Below are 22,319 nucleotides of genomic sequence, written 5' to 3' on the forward strand. Positions count from 1 at the left end.
TTCCACATTAAAACAGAGGAGCCACACTGAAATTCTTGCCTGGCGAATACTGCAAAGGTCATCTGGTTTGTATCACTTGGAATCACTTTTGGGTCCCTACAATGACAAAGTTTTGGGGGGGATTGTGTCCCTTTTTATCAAATCGGTCCTGCAATAAAGGACAGCCAGGCGATGGCTCTGCCTCTTTCACTCAGGACCAGAGCTGCGCCTGGCTGTCTATTTCAGCTCTTCATTTGCCTAATTGCCCTGCGAGGCTGGCAGGGACGCTCCCTGCAGCCGTGGCTCTGCTGACTGCAGAGACCCTACCTGGCACTCCAAGTTGATGCGTCAGCATTTTGGGTAGAAATGAATGAAAAATCAATCAGGATGACTGCAGTGACAGCATGCACAACTCTAACCTAGTTTGTCTATAATTTTCAACTATTCACCATAGACCCAAGCAGTGTTTAAGATGGTGAGTCTGTAACAAATGTGCTGCTTCTGTTTAATCAGGCATTTTTTGTGCGTCCTCTTTTCTATTTAGAACAATCTAACCTGCTTAGGAAGCCATATGTAAAATGAATGATGACGTTAAGTTTCATGCAAATATTCTTTATTTGCCCTGGTTTAAGATTCAGTTCAGAATTAAACTGGGTGATAAATATTCATATGTAGCTATATCAAATTGTTTTATTAACTTATACTTCAAATTCAGAGGTTTAAATATTTTTTAAAAGTCTGTATATCCTTGCCACATCTCTTTGTAACTTGCTATAACTCTCTGTAACGAAACCACACTGTTCTAAATAAATTTCTAGGTTTACAATTCTGCAAAGATAGAGTTAAACACTGTTTGGACTCTGGCTACATTAGGGAAACTGGAATTGTTCAAAGCGGCAGTCTTCAGCTCCCAAAGACAGCTACAGTAACTTTCTGAGCAGATCGGGTTAAATATTTTTACAGACCCATTCTATGATGATAAGGCAGTAATAAGTTGTGCAGTGCAACACTCCAAAGGGTTCCAAATCTCACAAGCCTCTTTGTATGTGATGCTCTCACAGTGAAGAAGATTCTTTGGGCTACAAAGATGAAGAGTCTACTTCTTCTGGTGCTGATTTCAATCTGCTGGGCTGATCATTCAGACAACTATACTGTAGATCATGAGAGAGTTATTCACATCCAAGGTAAGAAAACGCAGCTTCTTTTATGAAAGTCAAATGCATTTCAAGTTACTCAGAGTTGAGATGCCTGATTAGTGTTTCTTAATTTTAGCTCTGCTGCATTGACTTTTTCTTTTCCTTTCTGCTAATTGGTGAACGTGCTCCCTAGCTTTACAATGCTATTGCATTACAGTAAAGTTAAGAATCAGGGACAATTAAAGTGGATTGGCTTAAGAATGTCCAACTGCAGGGAGTTGATGCAATTGTTCAAGGCTTTTCAGTTGCTATCTTCTAAGTAGAATGGACGGTAGAAAGTTTATTTAAAGGCAAGGCAAAAGGGGGAAGAAATAGGAAGTAAGGTCATTTTGTTAGAATCATCATTAAGGAAAACAACGTGAAAATGAAAGTCAGACAAGCTAAGGTTCAGGAAAAAGTAACTTACCCTATTAAAATCTCCTTTGGTAAAGCTTTAGTTCCCATAGACCAATGTGTTGCCCTGCATATTTCTTTCCAGCTCAGCTGAATCTAAGTCTGGGAGCTGTAGCAAGATTTCAGCCTGCAGTACAATGCAGCTATTTCCTCAGCCCCAGCTTCAGATGAGGGACACCCTGCATTAAGAAAGCTAAGAGACTTCGCTTTCAATAAGACTTAGCTTTCAATAGCATTTCAATGCAATAAGAAAAATATAGTTCTAAAGGAGCTGGAGCTTTTCTCTTTGCCCTTGTATGCTGAATAATTAAAGTAAGAATTATACAGAATTTAACAGTTTAAACATGTGATGGTATGAATTTTAGATGAACTCAGTTTGGGGACCAGAGGCATTATAAGTTTCCTAAGAGACATAAAACATCAAGTTATAGCTTCAAGGTCAAAAGTGTAGTCTCAGAAAATTGCATCCACTGTTGAAAAGTATGGCTTGTGAAGGTCAAATGATAGTGTAGGTCTGGCTACAACTATTTTCCTGTATGTATTATGACAACCCAAATAGAATTCTGAATTTGACAATGGCTAGCTGTTTCAGACATTTCTCTTTCAGTTCTCTTTGTTTCTAACACCTTTACCTTTTTCACTGTTGGACCACAAAAAGGAATTATATAATCATAAATTTTACTATGCAAGCTGCTGATTCAGTTGTTTCCTTTACTGTATATAGTAGAATCAAAGCTGTTTCCCAGAGACGTAAGATATTTACACATAGGGGTTTCTGATGAGGGATAACATCCTTTTAACATCAAGTCACAGAAGTCAATTCAGCCAGACAGTAATACCTAGTAACTGTTAACAACAGCAGTTTTAAATGCGATGGAGAATAAATTTTAGCAGTGGTTTCAAGTCATTACTAGACTAGATGCCTGTTATATTATTAACAATGTATAAATCATTTAGTCTAAATTTCATGTGGAGTATAAAAATATTATTTTAAAAGTATATTAACATTTTAAAAGTTACTCCTGAAGGAAGCCTATAAGTCAGACTCAAGTTTTCTCAGCAAGGAAAACTTCTGTTGCTCCAGTCTTTGCATTCCTATATACTCTGTTGAAATTTATTGCAAAGGAATTGCTGATAAGGTATCAGAATTATCCAGATTATTTGCCTACATGATCCAATTTTTTTAAAAAAATGACTTGCTAGTCCACTTCATTTTAATTGTAAATTTACATTCTTAGAAAGTTGCTCTGAGCTTTCAAGTAATAAAACTACAAGGCCTACATTTTGCTTGTGAAAGTTAATACTGAAATGTAATTTGGGTCGATATTATGATGCTATGTCCACAGTTGAAATTTATTTTAAAATTGCTCCAAATATCTGTTCTCATTAGTTTTTTCCCAACAAAAAGTTTTCTTTTTACTTTATTATAGCATTCTGATTGAACAATCATGTTCTCAGACCTTCAGAGAAACACTACCAAATGGCTTGCCATAATTTCAGTTGTCTTTTATAACACAAAAATAAACCCATTGCACAGCAGATAATCATTAAAGCAGATAACCTTCATTACTTATTTGAAATACTGGGTTATTTTCTTGAATTCAAAACTTTTATCACACATGGTCCCCCCGAAAACAAAAACAAAAAACAAACAAAAAAACCATGGCACAGAAGGAATTTAAGGGAGCCGAAACATTCATAAAATTTTATACAATTTTGCAATCAAATGACTAGACTAGTAATTTGAATCTCAGATTCCTGAATTGTACTGATAAGCAGTAGAGTCTCTCTCAGTGATAGAAAATTATTCAAAACTCATGTTACTGCAAAGACACCTTTTCTAGCTCTCATTTTTCATTAATTTTTTATTTTTGTACTTTAAGTTCCCCAGACTTAAATAATACCAGAGGAATAACACTCATCATCCTTAAATTCTCCTTGGCTGCCTCGATAAAGATGCGCAACACCTTGTTAAAACGTTTTTAACTCTTATGCATAAGAGTTACCTAATTCTTTTTTTCTGAAGGCTTTTTCCTTACCTTGTTGTGGGAGATTCCATATAGGCAAAAAAAAATTTTTTTTTTAATTTGGCTTAAAAAAAAAAAGGTCAGAATACCAGGGAAAAAAATGGCAAGTATAGATTCCTGTGCAGTGCTTCCATTGAAAAGCTTTAGATAAAACTGCACTTAATTTTTTTTTATTGAATCAATTTGGTTATATGAGAAAGCAAATTACACTTGTCCATGGAGTCTGCTAAAAAACTGCAATCAAGATATTAGCTTATATAGCATATACTGTCCGCAAAGTGGGGGACACTAAGTTCCTCAAATACTTCTACAGGAAGGGATAGCTGCTGTTAATATTGCCTCTAGAACAATCTCAACTAACGGATTATATTCCTCATTCCATGATGTGCCTAGTCAAACAACTTCTAAATCCTTTAAAACTTGAGTTCATTAGGAAGAATTTTATATGGAGTACTAAATCACACAAAAGCACAATTTTTAAAATATTTGGATCTGGTCTGAAAGCTCTTTGTAGACTTTCAATTACCAGTAGAAGTTCAGAGATGATGAGTATTCTTTTTAAAATATAATTTTTAAGAAGACATTTATATGGACAGCAGAGAAATTTTATGACCATGTGCCTATTAACCAAAACAGCTGCAACATAGTTACAGTTACACTGAATACTTAACGGCAGCATCTTATCCATGTCAGCAAACCAGTGCTTCCTGCCTCTGGTATTTCAAGTGCAGATCTTCTGATGACAAGTTCAAGAGTTTTTCCCCTAATGCCATTTACTGGCTTTAGACCTTGGGCAATTTACTTAATCTCTTCAAGTCTCAGTTATGTCATCTATAGAATTAGGCATAATCACTCTTTATTCTATAAAGCTTTGTGAGAATTAAATTAGGTGATATATAGAAAAGTGCTCAGTACCCAGAACACAACAGGCTCTCAGTAGATGATAATTATTATTGCCTCATTGATTATTTCTTCAGTGTCATAGAAAACTGATTTTTAAATAGAAAAAGGAGCACAAATACTGGTGGAAAAAGGTCATGCTTTTCAAATTCATTTGCTAACAGAACCATATCATCACCTTAGTTCTAATGAAGTAAACATTTTATAAGTTGCCTTCTTTGCCCTCTTTAATTCCACAATTTTAAATTTCCTCAATAGTATTAAACATTATCTGATCACTTTTACTTTCCTTGTAGAAACTGAAGCTTTGTAAACTTAAGTAATATTCCCCTTAATATACTCATTAGGTGAACACAAATAAGCTAGTTTAATTTTTTTAAAAGAATAGTAAGAGGAAATCTTAGAGATGAAAAGAGTTCCCTTCTTTATAACAACAAAAATAAAACTTATGGTCACTTTTCTCAAAAGATAAAGCAATTAGCTTTTTTTAAAGAAAGAGTTGTCAGAAGTTCACCTCTGTGGGTGGAAAAACTAATGTAGATCTAGGATGCCTCACAGAAATAGACACTCCCCACTCAAGGTGGTTGGTTCCCCCTTCTTGTGTCCCAAACCACTCTCCCGTCCCAGCTTAGTATGAGACTGTCAACTATGTAACACTCCAGCTATACAGTAGTGCCTGGCACATAGTAGGTGCTTACTATATGTGCTGAATACATGGGTGAGTGTAATGAGATACTTCTAAATTTACCACTGTCATAATGAGCACTTCTCAAATCCTGTAGCATCTAGGGCATTTAGCAACACATGACCCACTGCGTGGGCCTAATGCACATTAACTCATTCCCTGCTGTCATTCTGTAATGTTGGCATAAAGTAAATCATAGTTTACAGAATTTAAGAATTTAAAAGGACTTTAATATAGATTATCGAGATCAATATCCCATTGCACGAATGAGGAAATCAAGACCCAGAGCTTAAATGTTGCTTGGCCCAGGTTGCATGGCTGATGAGGAGTGGTTTCTCTTGGCTAACCCCTGCCCTTCTTCAAATCTGGGATTTTTCACCTTCTTAATGAACCCACCTTGACTACTGTGCTCTACCCCTTCTCTGGCATCCTGATCTATCTCTGATCTTCTTTTCCTTTTCTCTGTAGTCCTGGATATCTACTTTACTTATTTTTATGTAACTGTGTCCGTCCCTGCCACAAGAACGCACATCAGCTCCACGAGGGCAGGGATCTTTGTCTGATGTATCCCAGTCACCTAAACTAATACCGGGCACATAGTAGGTGATCAATACGTTTGTTGAATAACTTCAGGAACAAAATCCAGGAACTTTTCCTGATCAAGTCCTAGTTAGTCTTTCCAAATCTCAGGAAACTTTAGTTTGTAGGATGAGAGGCAGCAGATAAGAAAGAGGATTCTGAGTTTGGGTAGTAAATTCTGTTTGGCCGTTTTTATTGCTCCCATACTGCACGTAGCGTCTTATATTCCAGGAGAATCCACCAGAGGCACGATGCAGCAATCTTCCTAATGTGTGCACGAAGCTTTGAAGAGTATTTGATTTACATTTGGTCACTGCAATGCTATCGTGTTCCTTATGTAATATCTGCAGAGTGAAGATCTGGTGGTGCAGAGAGGATCAAAAGGAGTGACGTGAATTTAATAATGGATAATCATAAACCATCTACAGAGCCAGAGTTTACTGAGAGAACTAGATAAGCGTTCTCTCTTCCACTTAAAACGTGTTTGGACCCAGATTCTATGAGTCTGTTATTAAAAGTTGAATTATAATTTATTTTTGTCTTTTTGAGGCAGGATATACTATCTGCAGCTACAAATGCAAAATCCATGACTATCAACTCTATTTTCCAAATTGCATTTGCCTAAATACATACACTGTTAATAATACTCTCTCGAAATTATTAGCTATAAAATCTTAGAGAATTTCACCATGAAATTATAAGAATTAGCAACATCCTAATTCTAAAATGTCTTCTTAGGTTACTATAGGACATGAAACCAAATATGCTAACAAGAACCTACTACTTTAAACACAGGCTTATCATTTGATCAAAATAAGAATATCATCATATAAATAAATAAAACCAAAAGAGAAGAAGGAAAATGTATATACAGGCATATACATATATGTAAAAATACTGCACACATACACATATATTTGTTTGGCCTGCTATAACAGAATACCATAGACTAGATGGCTTATGAACAATAGAAATTGATTTCTCCCAGTTCTGGAGGCTGGGAAGTCCAAGATCATGGGGCTGGCACATTTGGTGTCTAGTGAGAGCTGGCTTCCTAGTTAAGAGATGGCCACCTTTTCTCTGTGTCCTTACATGGCAGAAGGGGACAAGGGACCTCTCCTGGGCCCCTTTTATAAGGGCACTAAATCCATTCATGAGGGCTTCACCCTCATAACCTAAGCACCTTCAAAGGCCCCCACCTCCAAATATCACATTGGGAATCGAGTTTCAACATGAATTTCGGAGGGGACACAAATGTGTAGTCTAAAGCAAGCACCTAAATAGGCATTGGGAATAGAATGATGACCAGAACACACAGTCTTCCTCTTCATCAAGCTTATGGTCTAGTGAAAGGAAGACATCACTATGAATATAAAACTACTGATGGTTATAACTGCCATTCAATAAAGCAGTTTCTTTAAATTATAGGTATAAGTCAAACATGGCAATAATTTTCTTCAATTATATAGTTACTACACTAGATACACACACACAGTTTATACAATTATACACACATACACAATGGTTATAAATAGAAGAAGGAATGATTATAGGTTGATATATGCTTTCGATGAATTCTTTAATCTGTTGATATATTCAGAAATATACATATATATCTTTATTTCATACCAACTTTGCATCTGCTAGCCCATAACCTAGTCTCCTTTCCATTTGTGTGTCCTTTTGAAATAATCTACTCATTCGGGCATTTGCTAAACATTGGCCTTCTTTGTGCAAAACACTGACTTATTCTCTGTGGCAGGACAGATCATCTCCTTAGTGAGCTTAATGACAATATCATCAGGGTGACAAAGGTGACAAGAAACAATAAAACAGGTGTTAGAGGTGGAAATATGAAGAAAAGAATAATTAGTTACCAAACAAAATCTCCTACTATTTAGAATTTTGTATTCATACTCACTTTTTAAACCTTAAAATACATCTTAAGAGTTATTTCTAAACTTGTTATTGAGTAACCTAAAATGCTGAATTCTATTTTATTCTATAATGCATCTATTAAAACAATGAATTTTGGAATAAAATTTCCAGGTATAAAAACCTATATTTAAGAATATTTTCAGGTAGCAACAAATTCACACTAACAGCCATTGCTTTCTCTGTTCCATCCTGGGTGCTGAAATTGGCAAATTATGCAGGAAGCCAATTATTATTTGGAAACTTTCCCAAAGCTTTTTTTCCCCCCAGAAAAATCCATTAAATAGAGAAGCCTTTTTCTTTGGTTGCAGCTTTGCAGGAACCAGTGTTGACTCAGCGAAAGTACCGACCTATAGCTTAATAGCCTAATGTTAAAGTAATTTCAACATGCTATGTTTCTCTGACTTTCTCAGCTATCAAGAAAGAATAGATTTAGATTTCTTTACTGCCTTGGCTCTTTATTTTAAATGGTAAATGGAAACTACTCTTTTAGGAACGTATTTTGCAATACAAAAATATACCAAAATGCTAAGAAGTTAAGATATTTAGTTAAGAGGTATCAAAATGAAAATATCTGGCGGGCACAGGGGGATCTTTGTTACTGAAATATTTTTATTTCAAAATGAAGACACTGAAAGCATAAGAAATCTAAAAGTTCTATACAAATCACTTCAAAAACATTTTGTGTATTTTGTATTGCTACAATGTAGTAGTAGCACTAAATACATGTGTTCTCAAAAATGATTATCAAGTAGTACGAATTGGTGCCATTTTTATCTTATTTTAATTAAACATATTGGTTGCTTGACTTCAGTGCTTACTCAGTGACTAATCACCCCACATATAAGCTCTGAGGAGTATGCTTTTACATGCTCGAGGATTATGCTGTGAAGTGTACTAAACGATATTAAGTTAAACAAGAATTCTACCTAACTTTTTCCGAACACTGTCCACTCAACACAAGGACATTAAGGATAAAAACACAGAAAAGACCATAGTCCATCAAGTACAAAATTAACTAAGCAAGTTAGAACAGGGAGCATTTACTACAGTCAAGAGTTCAGATTAGGGGAAGGAGGTGGAAAGAAAGGAGAGTTGTATCTTGTTTCTAAAGAGAGAACGTAAATTTAAAATAGAAACACCAACTGAAAACATATCCTTGAAGTGACATTTCCACTTCTGGAGGATTCTATTTGTAATGATGTTTGTTTGCCTCCTTGCTTTGCCTTGTTCCTGGAAAGCACTGGAAATGACATTTGTCTGGCTCAGAGTTACTGAATGGTAGTGAAGGCACAGACGAAACAGGTGAAAGGCATGTAAGTTAAAGATAGGTAGGTTTCCTTATAAATTACAATATATATGATATACATTTCTTATTTTCTTAGTTATATGGCTACATTTTTTCACAATGAATTTATGATTATCTGTGACCAATAGTACTGCTATTAAAAAATAATGAACACTCACACAAGGGTTTTTTTTCTTGTTTTTCGCTTTTGTCAAGATTAAAGAAGTGAATTCTAAAGTTTTCTCCCCTAAAGTGAGTTATAAACAATTCTTATTTTCTCTTGAAAAGTGTCATAAATTACGCTGACAGGTTTTAAATCTCCGAAATCTTCATACGATTATTTTTACGTCCTCACTTTGCCTTGTCTTTTATCACACAATCATTAACAAAGGATTTTAATTAGCTTAGAATACTGAAAAGCTGATTGGATGCTTGATACTTCATTGAGATGGTTACAGGTAAAGAGAATATCTTATTTTAAAAGATGTATTTATAGGCTGCCCATAATATATTAAAATCAAAGTGTGCTGCAAGCTTTGGCCTCTTTTCTTACAACTATTCAGCCTGCATATGTAATTGAATACATAAAAACAAATGAACATATAAGCAATAAATATAAAAGTGTTTTTAAGGTGGAAAATGTGAGAGAGCCCCTGAGGGCTATAGGATGAACCCCATTAGAGGGACATCCAGAAGGCTCTGTGGCCTGAGCTCTGAATAGTGAGCAAAAGCTAGTCACAGCAAAATCCAGGGACAAAGCATTCCATGTAGAAAGAGTGGGAAGTGCAAATTCTCTGAGATGGAAATAAACATGGTATTTTCAAATCAGAAAGAAGCTAAAGGGACTGCAGGCTGGCAGTGAAAAGGGTGTGGCTTAAGATGAGATTGGAAGAGGAGGCATGAGTGAGACCATCAAACTTTTAACTTGGTTCACAGTACAGAGTTCTGATTTTATTCTAAAAGCGCTTGAAAATGGTTAAAAGGTTTTAAGGAAGGGGGTGACGTAAAGATGATTTACATGTACAAAAGACCAGGTGAATACTGGATTATGGTGGGTCAAGAGTAAAAGTGAGGAGGCCTTCAGGAGAATCTTGAAGTATTAAATAGTTTACGTGAGAAGTCATGGGGATGTAGACCAGGTAGCAGTGGAGATGCAGAGAGATGAACCAATTTAAAAAATAAAAGAAAATGGAGATAGGGATGGCAGTACTTGCTGATAGATTAGATGTAGGAATTAAGGGAAAGAGGCACATCAAACACACCTCCTAGATTTTGGCTTGAACAAATGCATGGATGACAGAGGCATACAATGAACTGAGGAAAATTGGGAGAAGAACAAGTTTGGGCAGGAGAGGAGGACTCAAGTTATTTGGCATCCAATATATGACCAGCAGGTAGTTGGATTTACTAGTTTGGAGTTCAGGAAAAAGTGCACTGCTAGAAAGTTTTCGAATCACCAGCACAGAAATATTTATAGCCATGGGACTAGATGGGATGACCTGGAGAAGGAGAAAATACAGACAGAGAAAGGAGATCTGGACTTTGGAAACCCTCAGCATCAACAGGTGGGGTGAAGGAGGATACAAAGGTCACATATTTACTTCCCAGAGTCTAAATCCTGATCATTGACCTGTGCTAATTTTCCCCATGTAACTTTTTTTAAAAATCTAAAATGACTGCAAGTCTTTAAAAATAGGAGACATTTGCATTAATGTGTGCATTTCTAGCATCTGTTGAAAAATCCAAAGACCTGTTGTTTTTCAGCCTGCACGCCCATTGGACAACATCAGTGAGAACCAGTACCTGCTGCCCTTTAGCATGGAGCACGCGCACCCAGCAATGGCAGGGTCCCTTCCACTCTCTGTTTTTCTCTGGACCATGGTGCTCCCTTCACTTCCCTCAGCCTTGCCCACCTGGGCTTTTGTGCTTGACTTACCCTTCATTTTGTTTCAGCACTGAACTTAAAACTTGACACATTATAGGCTATCAATTCATGATTGTTGATCAGGTAAAGAATCAAAGTTCCCTTCTGCCTCCAGAATTGACTCTGGGCAGTACTATCTTGATGTCTTTCACACTAAGTGAAGACACTAACCATACCAATGTATAAAACCAAGTGTCCTTTCTGCAAATTATGATAACTTGACCTTGCATTTCACCACAAAGTGGAAGCAGTCTGAGCAGAGACAAGTAGATTTGAGCCCTTAACCACACAAAGACACATTTCCAATAATTAGGGAATGCGTGGTTAATTACAGCCTAAAGAAGAAGAATGACTCATGCCAATGTTTCAGTTTCTCCATACCCTTTGAAAGAAGCCTGTATTACCCTTAAAATCATGGAAAGTATGTTTCTTCAAAGATTGTCATTCACTATATTAGTGAAACATTCAAATTTTGTTTTCTTATATTCCTTAATTTCTCTATATCTGTGATAACTCAATTTATTTTTTAAGTCTAAAATAATAGAAACCAAATGCTATTTCTTTATCCACAAATCTTTGATAACATGGATAAATTTAAATTCTGAAAATTATTAAAAAGAGCAGACAACTCCAAGTTGACAAAGCTACTATGACTGTCTAGTTTGGGGACTAGTTATATTGGACTTACCAATGGCAATAATACTGATAAATTAATATTAACATTTAAAACCACTTACTATGTGCAATGCACAACAGAAAATGCATTACCTAGGTCATCTCATTTAGTCCTCACCACCACACTGTATAAAGGTGGCTATCCTTACTGAAGCTAAGAGAGGGTCTGTAGCTTGCCCCTGGTCATATGGCTATTAAGAGGTAAAGCTGAGATTCAAACTCAGGCAGGCTGATTCTTGTGCTCCTTACCTACCAGGCACCATACTGCCTCTATCTAAGCCTTCTCTCAAAAACTTTTGCACCATGCAGTGGGTAAAAATGGCTTCCATTTTATTCCATTTAATTGATATAACTATATTCCAGAAGAAATCAAATCATTATGAAGAAAAAAAGATTTGGTCTCAAGCCTTGGTGAAACTTTTCCTACAGGCCACAGTAGTGATTCTGAAGAGGAGTTTGAGGAGGTGACAGCTACAAATACACACATCCCACCCCATCCCAAATAAAGACTGTCTGGAACCCCCAAAGAAATTGAGGAAGAGGCAAGAAGAAGTTAGATTATACAGATACAGGTTTTCGTTGAAAGGCTTTAAGGTGGTGGTCCTGTAAACGAGTTCCTGTTCTGTTAAGAACCACTAGATTGGGCGAATCATCACAAGCCAATGCGATGTGAGTCTTCAGGAATCAGCACTTTCTAGGAACTGCCTTCTGAAAGGGCAAAGGAAAAGACAGTGTCGAAGACAGAAGCTGGTTTGCATCCCTGGCACACTCTGGAGACTCAGTAAATGTCTGTCCGTAAGAGCCAACATTTACTGGGCACTCAGGGTGCCAGGTCCTAGGCTAAGCTCTCCGCATGTTACCTCCTTGAACCCTCACAAGAACTCTGGGAGGAAGGTAGCTTAACTCCATGATACTGATGAGGACACTGAGCACACAACGGTTAAGTGACACAATGTAAGAGGCATAGTGCCTGTGCTTAACCAATAAACTAGAGCTGCTGAGAAAACAGATGAAACAATAACGAATGCGGAAAGACAGAAGCCCACAAAGAACTTAGTCAGTAGAACAGAGCTAAACATCCTCACCATACTCTACCCCTTCCTGGTTGAAAAAGATTAAGAAAAAGGAATTAAAAAGAAACAGTGTTTTTCAAGATAGTAACACAGTTTCAGGTTTACAGACACAGACTTTTGAACTATGTTCAATGGACCCCCAAGAGCTACTTGGAGGCTCTTGATGCCCATTTCCAGCAGAGAAGCTCACCTTTTATATGGCAAAGATTTGTCCAAAATATCCTTGGGAGAGAAAAATTTCCACTGTCCCTGAAAAAACCTTTCAGCTCTAAAATAGTGATAGCACTCATCCTTAGTTTTTACTATGAAACTTGGATATGATAACATGGTACACATTCATGATCAACATCACCCAAAACGACGCTCTTTTTGGCACTGGGCTGTTTCCCATCCCAGAATCAATTTAGCTTTAAGGTATGTGTTGGGCTGCACCCCACAGGCCTACAAGCCCTGTACTTGCCCAGCTTCAAGACTGAAGAAAGAGCTCAGAGTCAGCAACAGAGACATCAGTGGTTTAACGGATTGGGGCGCTTACACGTCTGAAGCCAGGTCCCGGAGCAACACCCCACCATGTGTGGTAGAGGGCGGGTAGGATGTGGCCGCAGTCTTAGCTGCCGAGGGGAAGGGGAGGTTACCAGTTAGAAGCGGAATGGATGTCAGGCTGGCTCATCAGTTACCAGGGAAACCAGCAGCGGGGCCTGCCTCTCACCACCCCTTTGACGGCTCTCAAGGTGGAGATGTTCTGACCTAACACTAGAACGATCATTAGCTGGGGCCTGGGGCAACTGCGCAGGGAGGTCAGTCATGGGAGTGGCGAGTAGGGGAAGCAGGCACTGGTCCAGCGAGGGATGTACTGAGAGCAAGAGAACAGCCAGCTCGAGTGGCCTGACCACACAGGAAGGAAGACGGATGCGGTCAGTACCTCAGGGAATGCTCACAGCACATCACGTCAGATAATGCAGGTCACATACCATTTAAGGAAACTGAAAACACAATCCTAGGTAATCTGGTTCAGCTGTAGATGAATAAGAACTAGCAGGGCACAAAGACTACACAGTGGTTAGACAGCAGGGAGGCCCTGGCAGAGGGTGGGGGGTGCTGGGAGGGGTGTCTTCTCGTAGCCAGTGAGACCAAAACACAGGGTCACAGAGGGTGAGAAACAGCACTAGTCACTTTACAGCAAAGAGCAATCTCTGCTTACCTTATTTTCAGCTTTGGACTTTTCCTTTGTAGTCAAAACTGGATGACAGGCAGTACCTTTGCATCTCAAAGGAATTGAGAAAATGAGATAAACCTTTCACGTTTTGAAGACCTGTTTAAAGATAACAATATTATGAACAGAGCCATAGGTCTTCTACAAAAATATAATCCTGCGATTATAACAAAATACTGTGATTCTGGCTACCAGCTTTTTGTGCGTCTTTGTAGGGACACTTTAGGCACTTTTTTTGTTTTTGTCAATTAAATTCCCTAAACCATTTAATACATTTTTATACCACTTCTACTTAGTGCGTGCACAGGTGATACATACACATGGCTCGAAAATTTTTAAATATGAAAGTATATACAGTGAAAATATCCCAGGAGCTCTCTACCCAGACATCTACCTTATCTTCCCACAGACTACCATGGGTATTAGTTTCTTGGGCTTCTAGTGATTTCTTCAGATATAGTTTAGCAAATACACATTTCTTTTGAATTTACACAAATGGTAAGAAGCACACATAGTCTTATATGTCTTCAGGTCAGTGTTTGAAGTGCAGATGAAAGCAAAGGTGGGCTAGGGATGAATGCAACAGGATTTCGAACTCAAAGCAAGCAGCTGAGGGCAGAGGGCAGAAACCAATCCTCCTTAAAGCTTCTTTCCTGCCCTCCTCGGGTCACCCTTCCTGAAGTGCTACGTCATAGAGGAGACACTCAGAGTCCTTACCTTCAGGAATAGCTGGGGAAGAAACTAAAGCTCTGTCTCTGATAAATTAAAAGCAACTGGCCCTCTGGAAAGACAGTAAAGGCTGGATGGAGAGAGGGAGGGACAGTGGGGAAGACCCTTGTAAAAGTTTCTGGTGCAAAGCTGACGAGACACATCAGAATCACGGCCAAATGATGGGGGCTTCTGACTCCCGGTGACCAATTTCAGAAACAATTAATTTATTCCAGTCTGAAGGAAACAAGATATAGTCATCCCTCAGTATCCACTAGGGATTGGCTCCAGAACTCACCTCAGATACCAGAATCCTCAGATGCTCAAGTCTCTTATATAAAATGTCACAGTATTTGCACCTAACCTATAGCCATCATCCCCTTATACTTTAAATCACCTCTAGATAACTTATAACACCTAAAACAATGTAAATGTTATGTAAATAGTTGTAAATACAATGTAAATGCTATGTAAATACTTGCTGGGTATGCAGCAAATTCAAGTTTTGTTTTTAGGAACTTCCTGGACATTTTTTTTTTCAAGTATTTTTGATTCCCAATCGGTTGAATCCCACATGAGGCACACACAGTGTGCAGGGCTGACTGTAATTATAAACAGTTAAAGGTTAATGAATAAGATAACTTTTTCCTCAATTATGTATCCTACTCAAACGTAATGTGTAAAGTACCATGAGACAAATGTCTACATTCTGTATGCTTTTAAAATATTTTGTCCTTAATATGCACATTTAGTTTTTCTATAAAGTGTTTTCATTTTAGAGCTATATTACAGTATAAAGCAAGTGCAGGGGTCTGTGTCTACTGCCATAGCTGAGCACAGGCTCTGGGCGGCACGAGTCTATTTCAGTCACAGACACTTATCACACGCCAGGTACTATTTTGATGCTGGAGGAACGATCTAATAAGACGTGGACTAGGGAGACAGAGTGACTGTTTTCAGTAGACGGTGGTAAGCACAAGGATAAGAATACAAATCCATCCTGGTTGCTCATCCTGGGGCATGTTGGCTACCCTAAGGGAAGTAACAGCTTCCAACGGGTCAGTCTTACACATCTCGACCCACCAAGGTGCTAACAAATGCCACAAAAATAAGGAACCATTTTTAAAACCGTGTGCAGCATTTTCAAATGACTCATCGTGGAGCTGGCACTTGACTGTCTGCTTCCTAGTTTGGAATGTCAGGGAGGAATTAGTTTTCTGTTTGGAGTGATAAAAAAGTTTTGGAAATAAATAGTGATGGTGGCTGTGATCTCAGGTGGCCTCAGCCTGCAGCGGCTTGAAGTGCGAGTTCAGCTTCCTGACCAGATTGAAGTCAAGGCATGGTAGTGAGAGCACTGAACCCTAGTCACTAGATCACCAGGGCCAGTGGCCAGTGACAAGGCCCCTGGTTGGTTGGCTTTGTAGAAATGAATTTCCACAAAGAGACGGAAAGTAGTGAAACAAGTAAAGTGTTTATTAGGAGGAAAAAGAGTACATGAATTGACACACATGGGCGGACTCAGGGAGAGAGTCACGCCCTCATGGTAATTTGAATCATTTATATGGGGCATTTCTTCCGGGTTTCCTCTGGCCAATCATTTTGCTTTGCCTGGCTCTGAGTCTGTATTTGGTTTAACTCAGGGTCCTCCCCTGTGTGCACACACATCTCTTAGCAAAAAGGTCTATGGGTAGGTTGACAACACCTACTACGGGGTGATGCCCCCTGCCTTTTGGCCCTGAGAAGCCTTTCTGCGCATGTGTAGTTGGGAAGGTTTCCTTGACCTCAAGAATGAAAAATATGTGGTCTCTTTATCTCTTACCTGGGCAGGACTCAGCTCCTCCTTGCTCCTGCTGTTCTTTTCATCTTGAAGTATCTCTCCACAGGGGACAAACTCCAGCTGCTCAGCCTGTGGCTCATCTATACTCTGCTTCAGTTGCACAACAATGTGAAAGTAATTAATGCCACTGAATTGTACACTTAAAAATGGTTAAAATGGCAAATTTTATGTTATGTACATTTTACCACAATAAAAAATCAAATGATGGTGGTAGAAATTTTTTTCTTGGGAGGGGAGTATTTTTTTGTCCTTGTTTAGCCATCTTAAATATATTCCTCAGTTTTGTATGTTTGGGTTCTTTTTACATTTTATTGGTCTAGGAAATCCAAAAGCCTGGAGGCTCCTTCACTGTAAACCAATGAGAAAGTAACCAACACCAAGACTGGTTATTTTGTACAATCCAAAAGTTATTTATTTTTAAAAGACAAACTTTGACCCATAACACCTTCTTTTTCCGTTACCTCTATTTTTTTGGCAATGAACTGCCCCCACCCCCCAAAATGATTACGCTTATAATAGAACTGAGAACAATAGGTAATAGTCCAATACCATATTTCTAAATTGCTTTTCTGCAACTGTTTTTGTCCTATTGTTTAAAAGACTTCATCTACATTACAGAGTGACACAAAGATCAGTTGTTCGGTCATGCCATTGCTTTCATAATTTGGTGAAATTGAATGCTGTCCTCTGGATTTCACAGCAGAATCTGTAAGATAATAATGAAGCCCTGCTGTTTCCCCTGGAGACAACTGTGGTCTTTGAAGGGCATCAAATCTTTCAAGTCACTGTCACTGACACTCACTAATAAAAATACGAAATTCCTATAACTTACAGATGGAACTTTAAAAAATTCAGTCCCCCTAAAATGTGCACATGTACGTTGCTCAGTTTTCTCTAGTTAATATTTGTTTTAAAAAAAGGACAAGCAATACTCATTCTGATAATCAAGGCTTATTTTTACCTTCTACATTTGATTTGCTTTACAACTGCCCTGTTGATTGAACAGTTTTGACTTAAACATTAATTTCAAACCAATATACGTTTTTGAATCCAATGATCAGATTATTTTAGTCACGACTGTGCAAAGTTTGCCATCAGCATTATCGGCTCCCTTTGTTCCTGCCCCCTCCCCTCTCCAGCTTAGCATGTTCCCTGGCTGATCCCTGCCATAGGGAGCCAGATACGAATCTTAAGCTCAATGTTCTCATGATGTGGACCTGTCACTCAAACAACTAAGCCCCACTAGCGCCTGCAACAGAACCCAGGGCTCCTGACTCACTGGCCAGTGCTCCTTCCTACATCTGACCTGTTCTGCAACAGGCCACTCCCGCCAGCAATGCTCAATGCTTTAAAATCTGCAGTATTGAGCTTCTAAAAGCAAGCCAACTAATAAAGCACAGTCTTCTAAAGGCCATGTTGGGGATTTAGTTTAATGAACATTAATGGCCCTCAGTCACTCAAAGTCTTACACATTACACATCTTTCATAAGGTTCTTTGAATTTTCACCAGGGCCTTCTTGGTATCTATTACCTCAACACCTCAGTTGCCCCAGAAATAAGACTGGTGGAAATTTATACATTCTAGCAGCTTGTTAGAAAAATTATTTTGTGGGAAGCCAGTGGACTTTTGGTGTCTGCTTAGTTCTCAACATTATACCACATAAGTCATCATCTACTCACAATCCTAGAGTATAAGTAAATAGTACCTTAAAAAAATCAGAAGCTTATACTTCTGAAATACAAGATGATTTACAGTTAACCTCAGAAAAAATTAGAAGTTTTAGTCTTTGTACAAGACTTTTGATCTGTGCTTTAACTCTTTAATTTACAAAACATTCAGGCCTTGTATTCGCTCTGGAATACCTTATGATTGTGCTAAACCTCACATACTAATTTCCAAATTTCCTATATAACACAGGTGGCATTGTATGTATTATTTTACTCCACACGTTAAAAACTTTATAAGTGGAACCACGGAAGGTGGTTACATCAAAATTATGCTCAATATTAGGCAGTATCATACAGGAGAAATATGGTGGAAAAACTATGCAGTAGGAACAGCTTGGGTCAGCCATTATTCTAAGTGCTTTATGTGTTTATTAGGGCAACTATACATAGTAGATATTACTCTTCGTAATTCACATATAAGGAAATTGGGGCTTAGGGATTGCAGACCTTGCTCAAGGCTACAGAGCTAGCAAATTGAAGAGGTGAGATTAGAATAAGGTCTCGAACACATCAAAGCCCTTGTCCCTAACTACTGTAACATCCCCTTAGCCCAGTGCACTTGGGCATTAGTTTTGACTTTAAAGAAAAAGCTTGAGGGAATCGTGAAACTGCAATTTTTCGAAGGTCTTATGTCATGTCTAAACTCAAGTCTCAGCATGGGAAGGCCCAGCTCCAGGTATCCTCCCAAGGTACTGGGTAGATCCATGTTCCCTAGGGCCTCAGGCATTGCTGAGCAGACTTATTAAACAGCACCTTTTCCTCCTCCCAGAAAGAAGACATTAGAAATATTTAGGTAGAACAAGGATGCAGTCATAGGGATGTTGCAGGGGGAATATTACTCGTAAGGTAGAGTTGGATATATTGACCTTTTATGTCTTATGATTCTATGGGCCTAAATAAAGAAGAGAATCTAAAGGAAATGCTTAATGAGCTGGATTTGTGATTCATTTTAATTAAACCATTATCCTCTCATTTTATGATCTATTCAAAGTGGGGGCACTGATGGCTTTGAAAGTGGTTAAACTGTCCAGTTTCTGAGGATTGGGGCTGACATAAATGAAATATGTTCATTTTTTTTAATATTAATTTTGATTGCTCTATGATAAAAATAGAACTACTGTGTCTATTCCTGGACACTTTAAAATCTGAATCCTACATACACCATTAAATAACCAAGTTTTGAGGTCTGTCTGGCTACTCCTTCTGATGATCTGTGTTGTACCATTAATGATTCATGACCAAGGTTTATTCAGAACCTCCAGCCTAAAGTAGGAAGGGCTGCTTAAAAGGTAGCTTTGGCAGCCTTTGAAAGCTGCGTGTAGATGAGAAGGTGTGTGCGTCCAGGAGTTCTTATGTTGCTTTCTCATTTTCAAAGCTTGCACATCCTCCAGAGAGCTCGTCAAGGTCAAAAGCACAATGAGCAAACCAGGGGAAACCCCAGAGAAAGCCAAGATCTGAAAATAACAGCTGGCTCTCCAGAGTCCGGCTGCCCTGCTGACTTGGCAGGCTAGGAATATCGTGGTGCTCTTGGGAAGGCAATAAAGTCCTTGAAGGAGGGAGGAGGGAAGAAAAGGGCAAGGCATGGCAAGGCAGAAGCAAAGCAAGAGGATTCTGTGAACTGAGACATAACAGACAGCGGGGGCGGGAAGGTGTAGAAGGAGATTTAAGGGAATAAAGAAACAAGTAATTATCTGGTTAGTTAGAAAATAAAAATAACTTTGGATACCCTTTTAATATTAAACGTTTGAGGAATATATTTCAAAATCTGGAGTTTTTTTAAAAAGCATTCACTAAAAATACCTTTCTGATGTTTAACCTTTGTGTGGAAATAAAATGTACACGTGTTGCTTGAAATGCTCCAGAATGGCATATCGCAGGTGTATATTTGAATTGAAGCCAGAGATGGGAGGACATTCTAAGTTCTTTGGCCAGAACAGTACACTGAAAGTTAATCATGTTTCCATATACTCTTCCTATAAATATAATACAGACTCATTGTATTAGAAAGCTCAGCTGGGGAGAGATCAATTTACCTAGCTTGAACATTTTGGGTTTATATTGATGAAATAGTTATGGTTCCCTGTCACTTCTCTTGGTCTTGTTTCTACATTTTTGATATTTAACTGTAGAAGAAAAATAGAATTTATGATGACATCTTCAAACGTCAGACTCTTATAGCCAATATTTCTCATTGATTATAATGCACATCCTTCCTTTTTTCAGTGGCTTAAAAGACATGACTACCTCATAAGAAAAAAAATTAAATTGTACGCTTTAAATATATGCATTTATTGTATGTCAACTATATCTTAATAAAAGTTCTTTAAAAAAAAAGACAAGACATGACTACCTTGTAGCTGCCCTCTAGGTACTAGAGGTACCTTTCTAGGGGTTCAAAGGAGGTCACTGCTCAGCAATGCAGAGAAGCTTATCGCCAATGCTACTCTTTGTCAGATACCCTGTATAGGCAGTATATTTCATATTATAAAAAAGTCTAAAAGCACATTAATGGTTCTTTTCTGTTTTTCTCTCTTTTCAATTATAGCAGAAAATGGCCCCCGTCTACTCGTGGAAGCAGACCAAGCCAAGGTGTTCTCACATAGAGGTGGCAACGTTACACTGCCGTGTAAATTTTACCGAGACCCTACAGCATTCGGCTCAGGAACTCACAAAATCCGAATTAAGTGGACCAAGCTAACTTCAGATTACCTCAAGGAAGTGGATGTTTTTGTTTCCATGGGATACCACAAGAAAACCTATGGAGGCTACCAGGGTAGAGTGTTTCTGAAAGGAGGCAGTGATGATGATGCTTCCCTGGTGATCACAGACCTTACCCTGGAGGATTATGGGAGATATAAGTGCGAGGTGATTGAAGGATTAGAAGACGATACTGCTGTGGTAGCATTAGATTTACAAGGTAAGTGTCTACAAATCATGTAAAATTTAGGAATGATAATTAATCATTTTTTTATGACAAGTAATGTCTAGTGGTTATCACAGTGCTGATGTGAGAAACCAAAAGTCCACGTAAAGCATATTTTTCTGTTCTTTGGTTATTTACAGTCTGTCTATGATTCCAGCTTTCATATTTGAAATGTATACACAATGGTTAGATGCAAAACTGAAGCTATTTGCAAGTAGGAGAAACGTGCAGTGGAACTGAATTAACAATATTCAGAAACTGTCTTATGCCATTCAAAATTTAAATCTCATTACATAGTTATTAAGAGATTCAGAGTGGAGGCTTTTTTTTTAATTATGCTTCTAAAATTATCTCAGTTTCAAAATAATGGCGAATTTTGTGAAGGACCTCTGCTAACTAAAATACATTTAATTGTATTCTGTAAAATAACTGTGAAAACTTAATTTAACCAAAAAGTAACTTCTAGATTTATTTAAATATTCTTGTAAAGACGTAATTTTTTTTAATGGTCCAGAGTCTCAGACACGGAATACCAAATGGTCAAAGAATTTGCGGGGGAAGTTTTATTTCTTAAATATATAATACATTCAGTAGGTTCAAAGACCAAAATGTATACAAAGCTAAACAATGAATTGTGTCCGTGCCATCCTGTCTCCCCTCTGCCCAAAGCCCATCCTCTACACCTCTCCTTAGTTTATCATGTATCTCAAGACACCATTTATTCATGAATTTCGGTATTTCTTTACATGGAAGGATGAATTTTGGCTGCATCAATAAAATACTTTCCTTCCTTATGCAAACTATAGGTGTGTGTTTGCTAGAAGCTCCTTTCACATTCTAGGACAAATTTGTGGTTTTGGGGAAAATATCTGTTTAGCCCACTAGCACATCACTGAAGATGTGAGCTTCAGAATCCCACAGAATACCATCACATGCATGCAGATTTATTAGCTTTATTTATCTGATACATTGCTCAATGTTGTAAAGTGCATTTTTGTGACCTTTTCTTGTCTCTCTTAGTTGTCGTTCTTGGTTCCTGATTGAATGCCACCTTATATTTTGAGTTTTTATTGATTCACTTTAATATCCATGTCCATTGGCATTATTCAAGATGAAAGAAGTAACTGGCTTAGAGAAGACAGTCAATCATCAAATATTAATTGAGGGTCACTTTCTTTTATCAAAGGGGCATCACACAATGGATGCTAGCAGTATCCAGATGCTTATGTTAGTCCCAGCTTTGTCAGTATATGTTT

At 38.0% G+C, this 22,319-nt stretch overlaps 1 protein-coding gene across 1 annotated transcript in view; it reads left to right on the forward strand.

The window, feature by feature from the left end:
* HAPLN1 (hyaluronan and proteoglycan link protein 1) overlaps positions 1 to 22,319 on the forward strand; it is a 71,526-nt gene that overhangs the window by 40,004 nt on the left and 9,203 nt on the right. Inside the window, exons 2-3 of the mRNA XM_057697715.1 lie at positions 1,041 to 1,163; positions 20,686 to 21,057. Coding sequence (XP_057553698.1) covers positions 1,067 to 1,163; positions 20,686 to 21,057 — 469 coding nt within the window. The 5' untranslated portion in view covers positions 1,041 to 1,066. The remainder of the gene's footprint in view (positions 1 to 1,040; positions 1,164 to 20,685; positions 21,058 to 22,319) is intronic.

Source organism: Hippopotamus amphibius, chromosome 1, assembly GCF_030028045.1.
Source record: "Hippopotamus amphibius kiboko isolate mHipAmp2 chromosome 1, mHipAmp2.hap2, whole genome shotgun sequence".
Taxonomy (NCBI): domain Eukaryota; kingdom Metazoa; phylum Chordata; class Mammalia; order Artiodactyla; family Hippopotamidae; genus Hippopotamus; species Hippopotamus amphibius.